This window comes from Colossoma macropomum, unplaced genomic scaffold (genome assembly GCF_904425465.1).
Source record: "Colossoma macropomum unplaced genomic scaffold, Colossoma_macropomum, whole genome shotgun sequence".
In the NCBI taxonomy this organism is placed as follows: domain Eukaryota; kingdom Metazoa; phylum Chordata; class Actinopteri; order Characiformes; family Serrasalmidae; genus Colossoma; species Colossoma macropomum.
The window spans coordinates 26154720-26171685 of NW_023494801.1; the positions used below are offsets into that span (position 1 = coordinate 26154720).

Below are 16966 nucleotides of genomic sequence, written 5' to 3' on the forward strand. Positions count from 1 at the left end.
CTGAATTTCCAGTCAAAACAGCCATGAGGTGCAAAATGTTCATTTTTCAGCATCAGAAAAAAAGAAAACGTTAACAGAAAATATCACATTCTTTGCCTTTATTACAGCTTTCATTCGTTTTTCAAAGACATCTGCAGGGATATTTTTCCACACCTCCAAAGTTCAGTCTTAGAAGTTGGTTGTTTTCTAAGTCTCACGATACATGAAATCTCAAATACATTCAGTGATGTCTGGACTCTGGGGTGGACAGTCCATTATTCTGAGAACACCAGAAGCTTCTGTGTTCAATTTCCAAACTTTCTTCCCTTTTTCTTTTCTAAGTGACGTAAACATAAAACACTTTTATTTAATGGCTGCTCTAAATGGAAATTAAATAAATAAAGGGTGGTATCTGACTTTTGCGCAGTACTCTATAAACAAAAGCTAAAATGTCTGGAAGATTTAACTACTGTGCAGAAGATCTGTATACACAGAGAATGAGCTTTATCTTCATTTTAATGACACAATAAATTCTGTACTTGTAAGCTACAGAAGGGGTGCTTTATATCAAAAAAAGAACATTTCTCATTGTGGACACAGGAAAGGACTGAATATTAAAACAAAAAAAAAGACAGCTTCTAAAATAAAACTGTCAACAGAAATTTAAGTACTCTTAATAACAACAAAGCAATACATCGGTTCCCGTCCTATTCCTATGCAGCATGAAAAGAATGCACGTCTGCGCATGATCCACTGCTGTACGTCTATAAAAGTCTGCAGCAATGAAATTCTTTCGTGTATATTTTCCCGACCAGCAGCTGAGTTCTGCCAACAGAAGAAGCCATTCCTCATCCATAAAGAAACAAAGTCCAGGTAGCAGGCAAGTCCAAAGCCTTAGAAGTCCATGGAGCTGTTGGCCAAGCAGTCTCTGCGGCTGATGTTGGTCACCTGCTTGGTCTGCATGGCCTCCAGCTTGGGACAGTCTGTGATACGATGACCCAAACCACCGCAGAACGCGCAGCCTCTCTCGCCTTGATAGAAAAAACATGTGGTCACATTTGGTAAAACAAGAACGCCATAGCAGTCATAAGTAAACCTTGTTTCTCCTATATGAACCTTGTTTCTCTCCACTATAATGTACGCAATGTTATGAGATTTTGATCTACTAATTTTAAAATATTTCTAATGGTCAATCTTCATGAAATGCTAACACAATGTAAATAGAAGCTGTAATGCTCTGTTGGGGTAAAGAAACCTTTAGTCTTAATTTTAAAAGAAGTTATGAAGTTAATAAGACAGCCACTAAATAGTTTAAAATTCCCATGGAGCTGTTAGGGAGTGTGATTAAAGTCATGAAATGCTCACCTCCGATTTCCAGCATGGCTTCGTCCCCTGTCTGGAGGACCTGCAGAACAGGTGGAACTTTCTGCTTGGCTTCAACCAACAAGGCCTTCAGATCCATCAGCACTGACTCTTCTGCAATGAGAAAAGGACACGGAATCAAACACTGCATTCTGAACGCATCATCACACTGGCTACAGCCCAGTGGTGAACAGTAATGAAGTACATGTACTATTGTATTTTTTTCAAGAATACTTTATTAAAGTATTTCCATTGGTTTTATGTTTTACTTTTATTTACTAAATTCCTAAGTAATCAAATAATCACTTTCAAAATCATAGCAAACCAATCACAGCACACTTTTCAATAAACCTCGCTCCTAATTACTGATTGTCCAGTCATAGCTTAGCAACTTTAACAAGGCTTGGGCACCTCTGACTAGCTTTAAGAGTTTATCCACTAGCATTGTGTGAGGCATTTTTGAATAGCATAGCCGATTTTCTAGGAGTTTGGATGGGAGAGTTAAATTTTACCCAATTCTAAACCCTCTTGTTTTCTTTAAATTTACTAACATCATTTATTCTTGGGATCAAACTGACCTTGGCAATTTAAACCACCAGGAAATATCAAGTTCTTATGGGAACTGTTTTCCCCTCCCCCATGTCTTGTGAAATATCAGACAGGTACGGTTATGTTAGATTAGGGCTCTAAAGCAGAGGGATTTTTTTTTTAAGATTACAAAATTGTATGTTATAATGACCTTAATTATCACTCAAAACAACTAAAACAAATATGTGTAAAACGTTGATATTTCTTATGCTTCATACAGTTAAAACAGCCAAACTGACCCCAAAGAACACCAATGCATAAAAAAATGTGTACAGGACACTGAAAATATATTACCATGTTAATTTTAGGTTAATGCAGTTGACCCCATAAAATTAGGAACAGTCATTAAATATGAAGCAAAAAAAAAAAATTATGTTTATCATTTATTTAGAAACAATGAATGGGGTCAAATTGACCCCAAAGATAACAGGAGGGTTAAACAAAAGACACTGGCAGAAACACTGTTACACTATAATATTTTCATACGTTACTCTATAATAGCTAGATCAACTCTCAGTGGTATTACTTTTGATATATCAGCACATTTAAAGGACTTGTGTCATGGAAAACAAAATCGCCTTGCCATTTTTTTTTTTTAAAGAAATGTAGTATGTAAACATTGCTTAAGTTTCAAAATGTAATATTTACCCCGCCCCAGTTCACACAGTCCATACATAGAAACTAAACTGTAGAAACAGCTTGTGCTGAATTTGTTGTTTTGGTGGTGCCAAATATATATCTGCATATTTAGCTTACGGAAGTTTAGCCCTCCTGTTCAAAATTAGGTTTCTGGTACATAAAACCACACAAATGTTATAAGTAGACCGCAAGGACAAAAATAAAATAGGAAGAATTAAAAGCTAGTATTTTTGCACTTGAACTCTGGTAGAAATATAAATAGAGGACTCTGTAACCTTGTTTGATTAGCATCTTTTCCTCACAGTGGAAGAAAATAGCCTACTGCTACACAGTCTAACCCAAGGACTCTTAATGGTACAGTGTGGTGCAATTTGCCTGGACAGGGAACTGAAGCCTAGTCTGCCACACTTAGTTATAACACAAATAATAACCATTATCCATTAACCGTCCATATAACAACTGATGATTTCAGTGTATATTAAGACTTTCTTAAACAACACAACGGTACATTTGGTCACTGCTATCACAACAGGAAACTGTAATATGTCCCATAACTACAGTATTCTGATTTTATTTGGAGTGGCCAGTCGAATGATCTGACATTTCTTGTGATTGCACTTTCATTCTTACCGCATCCCTTATTGATGAACGTTGTGGCTATTCCAGTCTTGCCCGATCGACCTGTCCTACCAATTCTGTGGACTGTGGAACAAGTACAAACATGCATGTTATGTATTCAGTGTAAACAAAAACAATACTAGTGATTGAATAACTAAACACCCGAAAACATACACAATCAAAAGAATCAGCAGTCAAGCAAATACTGTGCACTGGAGCTATGATGGTAAATCTCACCATAGTTCTCAATTTCTTCGGGCATGTCGTAGTTAACCACATGCTGGATAGCAGGGAAATCCAAACCCTTGGAAGCCACATCAGTGGCAACCAAAACATCTTTCTTCCCCTCCTTAAATGCCTCAATGGCTTTCGTTCTCTCCTCTTGGTCTGTAAAACAGCAAGTGGTTTTTTTAGTGTTTTCAAAAAGCAGAAGAAATACAGATACTCATAACTCATGACTTCAATTCTCATGTCATTAATCTGACATCAAATAACTGATGTATATTTTATTACTAAAATTCAAGATAAGGCTTTAAACATATTTAAGAATATTTCATCATTAAATTATATATATATTAATGATGAAATATTCTTATATATATATATATATATATATATATATATATATATATATACACATATATATATATATATATATATATATATATATATATATATATTTATTATTACTTGTTACTCGACCAAGTTTAAAGGAGCTTTATGGTACCTTTGCCTCCATGGATAGCCACTGCCTCCACACCTTTCAGCAGCAGATACTCATGTATGGCATCCACGTCTGCTTTCTTCTCAGCAAATATTAACACCTAGCAGTGAGGGACATGTGGAGTTAGTTACATAAGCTTGTGTGTACAAGGTCATCTGAAAAAAATTCTTTATGAGAACTTCACTAATTCTCTGCACTCTCAAAAAAGAAAATTTTCCTGTCAGATTCAGTTCAGAGACATGTACTATTAACTGAATATTAAACTGCCACCGTGTTCTTGGGCTATGTTTAATCAGACATTTTCAATTCTGATTTAAAACCACTTTCAAATATATATTTGCTGTCAGAAAAAAACACTTGTATCTCCAAAATGCTCACTTTACAGAAGAAAAAAAAAACATTCAGGACCTTCAATATAATTTAATGTAATTTTTTTGATTTTTAACTTCAGACAGTTTCTGCAGCTGGTATTTTCAAAAAATGTCATAAAGACAGAAGGTTTTGTTTCATCAGCAATGATCCACTGGCATTTCATTTTACTAGACCTGCATTACGTTTACAAGAAGCTACATATTTTGGAAAGCTCATTATTTAGTGCTGTTTGTTAAATGTTGCGCTGACTGTGTTTCTGGACAGGCTGGTTGTGAATGAGTTCAGCTGATTTTGTGCTGTTTATCTCTGGGTTGATGCACTTGATATTACAAGAAACAATTAAGGTTATCACAGGAAGAACATTCTTTTCATCAGTTAGATTATGAATTAACACAGGCAAATATAGCTAATGAATAGTGGGATGGCACAGAGGGCCATTACCAGTATCTCACAGCGGAACAGGAAAGCAGCAGAAGCTCCCCTTCTGCTATCATAGTTACACTGAGTAAATGCATATTTTTGAACAACAATAAACATAAATTCTCTCTTTGAAATACATGAATGTGAACGTCAAAGATGCCTTAGCTTGGCTGACAACTGGAGTGACTGCTGTTTAGGTAGCTGACTAATGTGTGGCAGTACATTAAAATTAAAACTTCTGTAGCCTTAGTGTACAAGTTGACTGACTAAACTGGCTACCCCCCCCCCGCCTTCTGCCCTTTGGCCCTGCGGTTCCTCATGCTGATATCCAAACAAATTGTGTGCTTTCATTTCATCATTTCTTTGTAATAACAGTAACTTCCTGTTTTTTATCATGCTCCTGTCCCCTTGCACTTTGTGCAGGTTTTCTACATCTCTCTCTAGCTAGTTTTCACAGTTTAAGTTTCTTGGTTCTTTTCATCATGCTTTTTTAGTGTGACTGGCCAATGGCCCTACACAAAGAACGCAGTGGGGCCACTAACATGTCCAGATATGTGCACTCCAGTGTTTGTCCGGCACATGCCGTTTGTCCCAAATGGTATCGATTCATTTTATACAGGACACTATATATACACACACACACACACATTAGAAACGACCATGTATTTGTCTCTTTCTCACTCCCTCAGTGGCCCACCAGGAATCATCCTAGTGCTCTCGATGGCCAGTCCAGTCCAGTCCATGTGAACAACCAAACAAAAAAAAAACGACTTGAGTAATATATGAGAATTGGGCTATTTTTACCTGCAGTCTGAGGGTAATACTGGAGGATGTATATGTGGAAGAATCAGAAAGTTTTGTCATACTTTTTAATGGTTTTGTGGATAGAGAAGTCAACTGTTGCGTTGTACTGACACTTTCAGCAACCACAGATGTTGACCATGCACTGACAGAAGTTGTTTGGCATAAAAATGCCAACTTTACTAATAACGCAGCTAGAAAAGTCATTTAACAATTAAGTGTATGCTGAATAGTCACTGCTGGCACACATTCATTCCATGCCTCATCAGTGATCCTTGAAGACACAGTTTTAACTAAAGTGAAAGGATGTCAATGCTACATACTGGAGGTGGCGTCTTCTGTAAACACTCCAGAAGATACACCATTTTAGCTTCCTCTTTGACATACTCCACTTCCTGTGGAAAAAAAAAAACAAGAAAAGCAAGATGTTATGCTGGATAAAGCGTGAGAGACTAACACATTCACTCCTACACTACATGCAGACAAGAATTCTCAGCTGTACAATCTCTGCGGCAATCTGTACATCAAGTTATGCTACAACTCCACTCACGACTCAAATCCTGGAGTGTCAAGGATCAGCATTTCCCATTTAAAATCACTTAACTGCCAAGCCTTGCATGAGCCAAATCAGGTGTGTTCGTACAAAGAAACTTTTAACTGCTGTCCCTTTTACTGGCTGTGTTACAGCCCCTGTGGCAAGCCTCAGAAAGTAGGGCTCTAAGTAGTGTGTAAAGTAGGGCAGGGAGGTACAGTGTCCTCCACAAATATTGGCACCCCTAGTAATTAAGAGCAAAGTGAGCCGTTAAAAATATTCTTACTTACGGATCCTTTTGAGCTTTCATTCAAAATATCAGCGTGAATTTAATCTTAATTAAAAGGTATAATGATTGAAAGAAGAAAACTAAATGTAATGAAAAAAATATTTTTTCCAAAACTATATGTGCCACAATTATTGGCACCCCTAGAAATTCTTAAGAGTTAAAACTAAGCGAAGAGCATTCCTATTCATATTTTATGTTTTAAGGTTTAACTGAGTTATAAAGAACACTTAAATGGTCAGTCTTAACGTCCTGTGTCAGTAGAGAATATATATATATATATATATATATATATATATATATATATATATATATATATATATATATATATATATATATAGAGAGAGAGAGAGAGAGAGAGAGAGAGAGAGATGAAACTAAAGGTCAACTTCCCTCAGTCACCCTTCTTTACTATGATCAGAGAATAAAGACCGGAGAATAAAGCACTGATGTACGACAAGAGGTTGTTGAGCTGCACAAATTAGGAAATGGCTAAAGGAGAATAACCCAAACGGTTGGAAATGCCCATTTCCACTACCAGAGCTATAATTCAGAAATTCAAAGCAAAAGGAGATGTTAAGAATCTGCCAGAAAGAGGATATATGTCTATACTGAACCCACACATAGTGAGGAAGATGGTTTGAGTGGACAAAGACTCTCCAAGGATCACAGATGGGAAATTGGAGACATTAGTTAGGTCTTGGGGTCAGAACACCTCCCAAACCACAATCACACACCACCTACATAACCACAAGTTGTTTGGTGTGGTTGCCAGAAGGAGGCCTCTGCTGTCAAGGATCAACAAAATCAAGTGCCTATAATTTGCCAAATGTTGCTGGAACTTTCAGGGGGGGCATGTTGTGTGACCAGATAAAACCAATACACATGGACACAAAGATAACCATGCAAAAAAGCACTTCATACCCACTGTGAGGTATGGTGGTGGATCTGTTATACCATGGAGCTCTTTTTCTTCCAAAGGCCCTGAACAACTTGTTTGGATTCATGGTCTCATGAACATCAAGTACCAGCAGATATTCAATCAAAACCTGACTGCTTCAGCTAGGAAGCTTAAACTGGGCCATAGTTTGGAACTTCCAGCAGGACAATGATCGAAAGCATGTTACAAAATCAACACAAAAATGGTTTACTGCCTGCAGAATTCAAGGTTCTGCCATGGCCACCCCAGTACCCTGACCTAAACCCCATAGAAAACCTGTAAGCTGAGCTGAAGAGAAGAGTCCACAGTGTGGACCTCAGAAGTCTGAAGGACATGGAGAGATTCTGTATGGAGGAATGGTTTCAGATCACTTGCCACATGTGCTTCAGTCTCATTATGCATTATAGGAGAAGACTCAGAGCTGTTGTCTTTGCAAAAAGAAGCTGCACAAAGTATTAAATGAAGGGGTGCCAATAATTAATGCGAAAATGATTTGTTTATCGATAAGATTTTTTACTTTTTCAAATAAAAGTTCGATTTTTGTTAACATTATGAGACTGCCATATGTCCAATTCAAAACGTGAGGTTAGAAGGACAGACAACTACAAATGTTTTTATAGGTGGCTATAAGAATGAGTATTTCTTGTTTGGAATCCAAAGTCTTTAAACTCTGTTCGGGCCTTTTACCTGAATGACGTCCAAGCTAGCAGCTCCAGCTCGTCCCACATTGATGGTGATGGGTTTGACCAGCGCGCTTTTAGCAAAGTTCTGAATCTTTTTGGGCATGGTGGCACTGAAGAGCAGCGTCTGTCTCTGGCCCTAAACCACAAACACAAACAACATCAAGCATGCATTGCTCAATAAAGATGTGCAAATGCTCAGAACAGTCTGAAACTACAGCTGAAAATGCAAAGTGACATTAAACTTATGATTACGGATTGCAAAAATATCCTACAAGCATCACAAATGCTAAAAATAGTCTACATGGACGGATACAAAGCAGCTTAAATGCTTTATGTACACAGGCTCATTAATTCGTACCTTAAAATAAGAGAAGATGGTTCTAATGTCCTCCTCAAAGCCCATGTCAATCATCCTGTCAGCCTCATCTAGAGCCAGGTAGCGGCATATATCCAAACTCACCATCTTCTTATTCAGCAGATCCATCAGCCGGCCTGGGGTGGCCACCATCATATGCACCCCGCTGCAAAATACATTACCCTGGGTTTACATCAGCCTTCAAAGGCATGCCAATTAACTGGTTGCTCCCACATCTTAGTTTTTAGCTTGTTTATTAATGCTACTAGTCTTTTTGTGGTGCCAAACTAAAAGAAAAAAATCTACCATATCACACTGCAACTACATCTACTTCCCCCTAAGTGTTTCTTTAGAAAAGGCAGCCTCTTACTAGAAGTTTACTAAATACACCTTAGCATTACTAAGAGCAAGAAGCTATGATTATAATCAATAGAGGAAGTATAAGAATACACTAACCTATACAATCATCTACTACCGCTTTTACTTTCCCCTTGACACATATATTCTCAAAGTCTCCCAAGACTAGCATACTGCCATAAGGGCCGGGGTCAAGCAAAGGGACAAATTCAATTTAATGATGAATTAATTGGTTAAATAAAAACAACTTAAAAATGATCAGTGAAATCCACTAAACTGAACCAAATGCCCTGAATCGATCTCTAAACCATAGAATAAACTGTGTAATAAACTGTTTTTTTAATTTGGATTTCTTTACATCTCTGCATAATTCAACCGTTGGGATGTAAAGGAAGTCATTCAAAGCATTTTGATGCAAAATGCTCTGTTCAGATTTTTCGTTTCTACAACAGTGATAATGTGAACCAGACATACAAAGCATTTCATGCTTCTAAAAGCTACCACACAGGAAACTGAAAAAAATGAAATGGTCACAAATATGTTGCCTGATGCTTGAGACGTCATTTTATGACAGTTTTTGAGGTGAGGTTTTGGGCTAAGGCTTTCGCCTGTCTTTTTAAATACATTAATTGAGGAGAGGTACATGCAGGACGAAGTAGTCCCCAAAAATAGTCCCATTTTCTTGCATTTACCACAATTTTACCATTATCAAAATACATATAAAAACTTATAAGACGCGTGTAGATTGGCCTGTCATTTTGGATAGTAAATAAAATTGCTGCATTTTTGTTGTACGACATTACGACCCCTGGTTCCTATTACCAACCCAGCAAATAAACTATAATTTTTCACAAAGTTTTTCACCAATGGTCCATTTCTCATCAAACCACTCTGAATGGCTTTTAGAAAATCTCAATGATTTAACTATGATATTTAAAAATAAAAAATAATAATAGGTGGCATTCCTCTTTAAGCCATGGACTTACTGTTTGACCACTTCCATCTGCTCTTTCACTGACATCCCTCCGATACACAGGGCACAGCGCAATTGCGGTGCACCTTCATCCTCTAGCAACTTGCAGTAGTACTCAATGATCCCATGAGTCTGTCTCGCCAGCTCCCTCTGCAGGCACACACAGGCACAGCAACAATCAACACCACCAAGCTTGTATCAAAATGCTTTCACCAGAAAAAAAAAAAATCTATAACTTTTAAAAGATTAATCAGTTTTAAAAGAATGTTTTTAAAAATGAGAACCCTCACTTTACCATAACTGTTACTGAATCAAATCAGCTTAAAAGATTCAACTCAAACATTTTAGGAGCTCTCTCTATAGTGAGGGGGGTATTCGGATGCTTATGTTTTTTTATTTAAAATACTTTTAGTGCATTTATTCATTTCAGATCTACAAACATAATGTTTTTTAATCTTTTACTTGTAAGTATATTAAAAGAAGTAAACAAATATATGCTGAAAAAACTAATTTAATAGGGAAAAAGTATTCTGACACAATATTAAAAATATGTAAAAGTTACAATCCAATCTAGACATTATTGCTGTAAAATAAATACATCTTGTTTAAATTTCCCCTAATGTCATTATAAAAGAGTTTGGAAAGATTTCATGCAACAAACAGCAATCACAACGAAACACTTGAATGAAAAAGGCTACAGAGCCATAGCAGACCTTAAACATCCATGTCAGTACAATTCGATAATAAGTGGAAAGTTTCACAATCATCTCAGTTCTTACACCCAACATTAATATAAGCACAGAGATGTGACATTTGCACACAAGTGCTTAGACAATTCCAAAGTCTTTTGGAACAATGTACTCTGCTCAAAGAAAAACAACAGAAATCTTTGGAAATAATTCAGCTTGTCAGGTTTGACAAAATAAGCGTGGTTCAGATTATTCCAAAAATAAAACACCATACCCACAGTGAAGTATGAAGGTGGGAGTATCATGATATGGTGCTTCTTCTCTACAAAAAGTATTACCCATTAATGCAGCAGGACTGGGACATGTTGGCGGAGAGTTTAACCTCATTGGCCAAGAAAGTGAAGAAGATGAACTGGAGAAGATGAACGTCAAGACAATGAACGTAAAGACAATGACCCAAAACATACAGCCAAAACAACTTAAGACTTGTTTCTTCAAAAGAAGGTGAAGGTGCCTGCATGGCCTAGCCAATCTCCTCAATCCTAACAAAAATTTAAGAAGCATTCTGTCTATCAGACCCTTGCAACCTTGGGGAATTGGAGATGGTTTGAAATGGGCCAAAACTGAACCACAATGTTGCAAAAAGCTAATTACTAATTAATAATTGCTAATTAATCATTTTTAATACATATATTTGTTTATGCTTATTAAGTCATACTTTTTACATTGTGTATGCAAATGTATAGTGGATATGTATATTTAGTATATGCACTGGAAGTATATTAAATAACAAAAACAAAAGTGTCTGAATACTGGTAATCCATATACTGGTCATGCATATGATCCCATTCTCTGATTCAGACTCCCAAAGAAAAGGAACTTAGCAGCTATTCTGTGATTAAATGTGCTTAATAGAATATCAGCCTAATTATCTGTGGTGTATAGAGTATGTGTGAGCATATGCACGCATACATACAGAAGGACAGATGATGAGTCCATAAGGCCCCTCTCTCTTGCAGAAGGGCAGTCGCTTCTCCTGCTCCAGACAGAACATGATGATGGGCAGAGTGAACACCAGAGTCTTTCCTGAGCCCGTGAAAGCGATGCCAATCATATCTCTGCCAGACAGACTGCATGATAAGAGGTAGAAACCATTAACTATTTACAGGAACACGCAGGCAGTCACGCTTCACTTCAACCATGCAGGATGGAGAAAACAGTACTTCTGTCTCTATATTTGGTAACAGGTCTGGGAAGTTACAAGAGCATTCAAATTGAACTTACATGGTAGGGATTCCTTGGATCTGAATAGGTGTTGGATGCACAATTCCTTTCTTCTTCAGGCCTTTCAGAATAGCTATGAATAGTCAAAAGACATTCGTAGTTGGAGCGTATTCACAGATATATAAACTTTGAATTACTTTAATTAGAAAAGAAAAAAAGAACAATACTCCCTAAAGTTTTCCATTACCTTGAGGGAACTTCATTTCTCTGAAGCTCTTAATTGGAGGAGGAATCCCATCACCCTCCACCAGAATGTGGTACTTCTTCCGCACCCTCTCATGTCTTGCTGTTGGCATGGTTAAAATGTAGCGGGGTGCCTTCCAGCTTAATGCAGTGGAAAGAAACATTGAGAAACTTTGAGAATGCATTCAGCACCGCATAGAATGCAGCTGCTTTACTCAACGTATAAACATTTAATTAATCTGAATACACACTGAAAGCAAGTGAAAAAAGCTAAAAATGAATGAAAGCCAGCAAATCCAGGTAAAAAAAAGAGATGTGTAAATGCCAATTCGCTAAGTGCTCATCTCCAGCTTTTATTCATTATTATTCAACTTATCAAGTGATATGTTAAAATACAGCATTATGCAACTGAATCTAGTATGCATTACCTTGTTTTAATAGGGTCTTCATAGGTGATACCTTTGGCCATTTCCTTGACAGACATTAAAGCTGAAACAGACAATGATACATCAACTCATTTGAACACTGCATTCAGTACACACTAATGTACACCACCGTTCAAAAGTTTAGAATCACTTTTATATGTTTTATGTACAATAATAACTGTATCAAAGTGGATTCCAATATTATAAACCATTTTCCAAAATATATCTTCTATGTTTAATTCAAAATTTGATCTCCATTTTTTCAAGTATAATGAATAACGGATATTAACTTTATTTACAGTAATTCTTATTTATTTAATTGCAAGATTTATTTCATTTATTATTTAATTCATTAATTAATGTAACTTCTCAATGCTATGCAGCTTTTGGAATCATCCACAGCTCCCTTCATCATTCAAACATGTCTTAATTTTTATTAACAGCCTCCTAGTATCCTGCAAATTATTACTACTAGCATTACTATCATATTAAAACTAGAAAAGTGCATTTCCTGAACAAAATGCAGAGTGATTGTGCAGCTTAAGCAGTTGCCAGCCTGTTGCTAGGGTGTTGCCAAAAGGTTACTATGGTATTTTAGGTGGTTGCTAAGCTGGGTGGTCGCTATGATATCCCAGAAGATTGCCAGGTTGTTGCTAGGTGGGTGCTATCATATTCCAGGTGGTTGCTAAGGTGTTGCTAGGCACTTACTATGGTGTCCCATGTATATACTAGGATGTTGCTAGTGTACTGGTATCATCATTCCATAATCACAAATTAGGTTTGGGCATTTCAGTTCAGTTCACTTCAAATTTGCTACTGCAGAATCAGGCATTGCATAAAATCAGGGTATGTTCAGATATCCTGGGGAAAATGTTGCACTTTCAGTTCTAAGAATAAACATAAATTACTTACTAAAATGTATACAGATTGGCTGAATAAAAGACAGTGAACTACTTGTCAGGGGGAGTCTCCAGATTTCTCTGCTGGCTGTAGCCCCCAAAATTATATGTGGCTTAAATGTAGTCCTGCTGGTCATTTTTATACCCATTTTTATAATGTACCTGCAATCGTATTACTGTCTTTAAGATTTCCTTCTTTTGTATCCTTATCATATAACACCATTATATGTATTCTGTTACTGCCCTGATTGTAACACATGAAATTGATGCACTGATATAACCTTTCATTTGGGACCAGAAAATAATAACAAACCATAACAAAAGTTCTGCTCCAAATAATGAAACACATCCCTTTTTTATAAACATAAAGCATTGCCAAGGAAGTTGATGAGAATGGGCACTTTGTTATAACTACATCGTAACTGTCAGAACAAAACCTTGTATCTCTATTTTATTAAAGGAATTTGAAAATGACACCTGTTCTTTAAACTGTGTTCAAGTTTCATGATGAACAGACCGACAGAAATCATCCAAAATTACTTGGAAATAAATATTGCTCCGATAACTTCTATTCAAAGTTAAAAGTTAAGACTGAAGTTAACAAAGTTATATTATTTTGCAGATACAAGGTTTTGCTGCAACAGCGATGATATATAAACTATACAACTATATAACAGTCATATACTTGCCTCTGCCTTCAGCCACACTTTCCAAAATTTTCTCTTCCTCCTTCAGCTGTTTCTCCTTTGCTGATTCCTTCCGGGCTGCACGCACACAAAATTCACAACATAAATTTACAGGCCCTACAATAAGCTAAATATGGGAAGATAGCAAAATGGCTTTTAGAAAACAGACTACTAATAGATGGCGCAGTATTCTTTTAACAAAAAAATAGAAAACTGTGTGCCAAAGTCTGCCAGCAGAACCTCACGTATGTATCATACCCTCAGCTTTCTCCTTTAGGTGCTGGTGCTGGTCCAGCAGGCTGACGTTGGATCGGGGTCCAAGACCCTCATCTTCATCTTTTTGTTCTCCTCCACTGTCCTTCTGCTCCTCCTCAGTCAGACCCTTCCCTCGCAGACGCATCATTTTTTGCAGCTAAGAAGCCATCATAAAAGTTAATTACCAGATCAGAAATTTGTTATGAAGAAATCTACAACATTTGGGTCATGAACTGGGCATTTATTACAATTTACAGACTTATAACAAACTGCATTTTGCCTCTATCCAATTTCATGTCTAAACCATAATTACTCCCCAAAAATGAAAAGGAAGTGAAGTGTAAAACAAAACACACAACATTCAGTACTTACCATCTGCTGTTTTCTAATCTTAACTGGAACATAGGGCACATAGTCATCCTCATCAGAAGGTTCGGATGGAGACTTTTCCTCTGCATAGTTTCGCTGAAAAATAAAAGGTGAAAAATATGACCTCACTTTGTGGTATACAATGTGTCCAAAAGTTTGTAGACACCTGCTCATCCAATGCTTCTTCTGAAATCAAGAGTATTAATAGTGAATTTGTCCCCCTTTTTGCTGCAGTTGCAGCCTCTGCTTTTCTGGGAAGGCTTTACACTAGAGGTTGGAACATTGCTGTGAGGATTTGACTGCTACAAGAGCATCAGTGAGGTCTGGTACTGATGTTGGATGATCAGTTCTGAATCAAAAATGCCACTCTAACTCAACCCAAAAGAACTGGATGGAGCTCCATCATGCCAGAGAATGAGATTCCACTGCTCCACACCCCAGTTTTAAAGAACTTTATCTCTCTACAGTTTGGAAATACTTTGTATATGAATTTGATCAATTAACCTTTGATGATTATGAGATGAGACACCTCTCTAAGTATTACCTGCTCCAGCAGTGCACCGATCAGCCCTAACATTAAAACCACCTCCTTTTTTTTTTTTAAACACACTTTGTCCATTTTATCAGCTACTCTTATCATATAAGTGCACACTGTAGTTCCACAATTACACACTGTAGTCCATCTGTTTCTCTGCATACTTTGTTAGCCCCCTTTCACCCTGTTCTTCTATGGTCAGGACTCCCATAGGACCACCACAATGCAGGTATTATCTAGGTGGTGGACCATTCTCAGTTCTGCAGTAACACTGACGTTGCGCTGGTACGAGTGGATCAGACCCAGCACCGCTGCTTAAGTTTTTAAACTGAGTATAGTCCACCAACCAAACATATCTGGCCTGTGGACAGCATCCAGTGACCACTGATGAAGGATTAGAGGATGATCAACACAAACTGTGCAGCAACAGTTTGTCTGTAGATCTACACGGTGGACCAACAAGGTACGTGTGCCTAGCAGAGTGGTCCGTGAGTGGACACAGTGTTTAAAAGCTCCAGAAGCACTGCTGTGTCTCGTCCACTGGTACCAGCGCAGCACACACTAACCACCACGTCAGTGTCACTGCAGTGCTGAGAATGATCTACCACAAACAAATAATATGTGGTGGTACTACCCACTGAAGAAAAAGGTAAAAGGGGGCTATTAAAGTATGCAGAGAAACAGATGAACTTCAGTCTGTAATTGTAGAACTACAAAGTGCTCCTATATGGTCAGTGGAGCTGATAAAATGGACAATGAGTGTAGAAACAAGGAAGTGGCTTTAGTGTTATAGCTGATCGGTGTATATAAATGGCCTGACACATGTAATCTCACTAAGGACTACATCATGAGCTGATGAGCAAGACCAAGTGTCCCGATTGAGGGAAAACTTAAAGGACAGTAGTTCCCCGGGACTGGAGTTGAGAACCCTGGCTCTGTTTATTTGGTAACCTAACTAGCTACAATTACAGTATTAGATCAGAGTTTTTGACCATTCTTCCCCGTAATCTTCCCGTTAAGTTACTCCCTGCTCCATTTTAATCTTGTGAAGGGCTTGGTAATTAGCTAGCTGATGAAGTGAATCAGGAATTACAGTGCAGGAAACAAAACAATGTGCAAAAAAGGAGAACTTTACACCAGAAACAGGTCAGGAAAACATCTAGCTAGAAAGCTAGCGAGCTGGCTAACTGTGTAACCTGGTTCTAATACCACGCATAGAACATATAACACCACACATTATCACACTATCTATACAACTCAATCCAGGATCAGAGAACATAGTCAGCTATCTAGGTCATACAAACGCGTTCACTTAGTTAATGAGCCAGAAAAACCGGAGAAAATGAGCGAAGCAGCTAACTAGCTAGGTTAGCTTACCAGCAAGTGTGCTAACCAGCAAAATGTCCGCGAAGATAGTTATTTAAATAACTAACTTTACTCACCTTTCTCGGTCTAGCTTCCGCGTCCATTGTGCGGAGAGACAGGTTTCAATTCTGTATTTGACTTTTGTTACGTTAAGGTGGGGAAAATCGGTTCAGTTGTTCAGAGAACTGCTACTGTTTACAGCCACAGCACAGAAACACTGACGAACACAGCACGAACTCTACGGCAAGCGGACGAGGCCAAACTAAACCGCGTGGGGAAAAATGGTGTAGAGGACAAAAATATCAGAGGGATAGATAATTAACTGCAAATATATTAACTGGCAAACAGCAGATTTAAAATGCTTAAATATGTAAAGTATTAAATGTTGTATCACTCATTAAAAGAGAGTAATGGTTATGGAATGCACAATGACGTGTAAAGATTAACCAAAAATAAGAAATCGGCATTTAAATGCAGGTATACATAACATCACAGGACAAAAATCACAACACTGCTCGATTATGCATAAAAAGCAAACACACACACACACATATATATATATATATATATATATATATATATATATATATATATATATATATATGATGGGGGTTTTTTTTGCAAACTTTAAAGGCCTGAAATGTGAA

The 16966-nt window shown here is 37.3% G+C and overlaps 1 protein-coding gene across 1 annotated transcript; it reads right to left on the minus strand.

The window, feature by feature from the left end:
* Positions 1–477: 477 nt before the first annotated feature.
* Positions 478–16536, minus strand: LOC118821433 (probable ATP-dependent RNA helicase DDX41). Its single transcript, XM_036590033.1, has 17 exons — positions 16397–16536; positions 14423–14515; positions 14054–14207; positions 13799–13873; positions 12214–12274; positions 11790–11926; positions 11603–11675; positions 11295–11448; positions 9643–9779; positions 8303–8465; positions 7949–8080; positions 5827–5898; positions 3914–4010; positions 3424–3573; positions 3199–3270; positions 1345–1455; positions 478–1010 (listed from the first exon to the last, which is right to left on the minus strand). Exons 1-17 carry the CDS (start codon positions 16421–16423, stop codon positions 874–876), a joined length of 1845 nt encoding a protein of 614 aa, XP_036445926.1. The 5' UTR covers positions 16424–16536; the 3' UTR covers positions 478–873.
* Between the last annotated feature and the right edge of the window lie 430 nt (positions 16537–16966).

Excerpts from the sequence above, each read along its gene's own strand:
- LOC118821433 (XM_036590033.1), bottom strand. The coding sequence starts at position 16,423 with ATGGACGCGGAAGCTAGACCGAGAAAG. Across the intron at positions 14,208-14,422 it reads AGATTAGAAAACAGCAGATG|CTGCAAAAAATGATGCGTCT; the intron begins GTAAGTACTGAA and ends ATGGCTTCTTAG. Across the intron at positions 3,271-3,423 it reads CGAAGAAATTGAGAACTATG|TCCACAGAATTGGTAGGACA; the intron begins GTGAGATTTACC and ends CTTGTTCCACAG.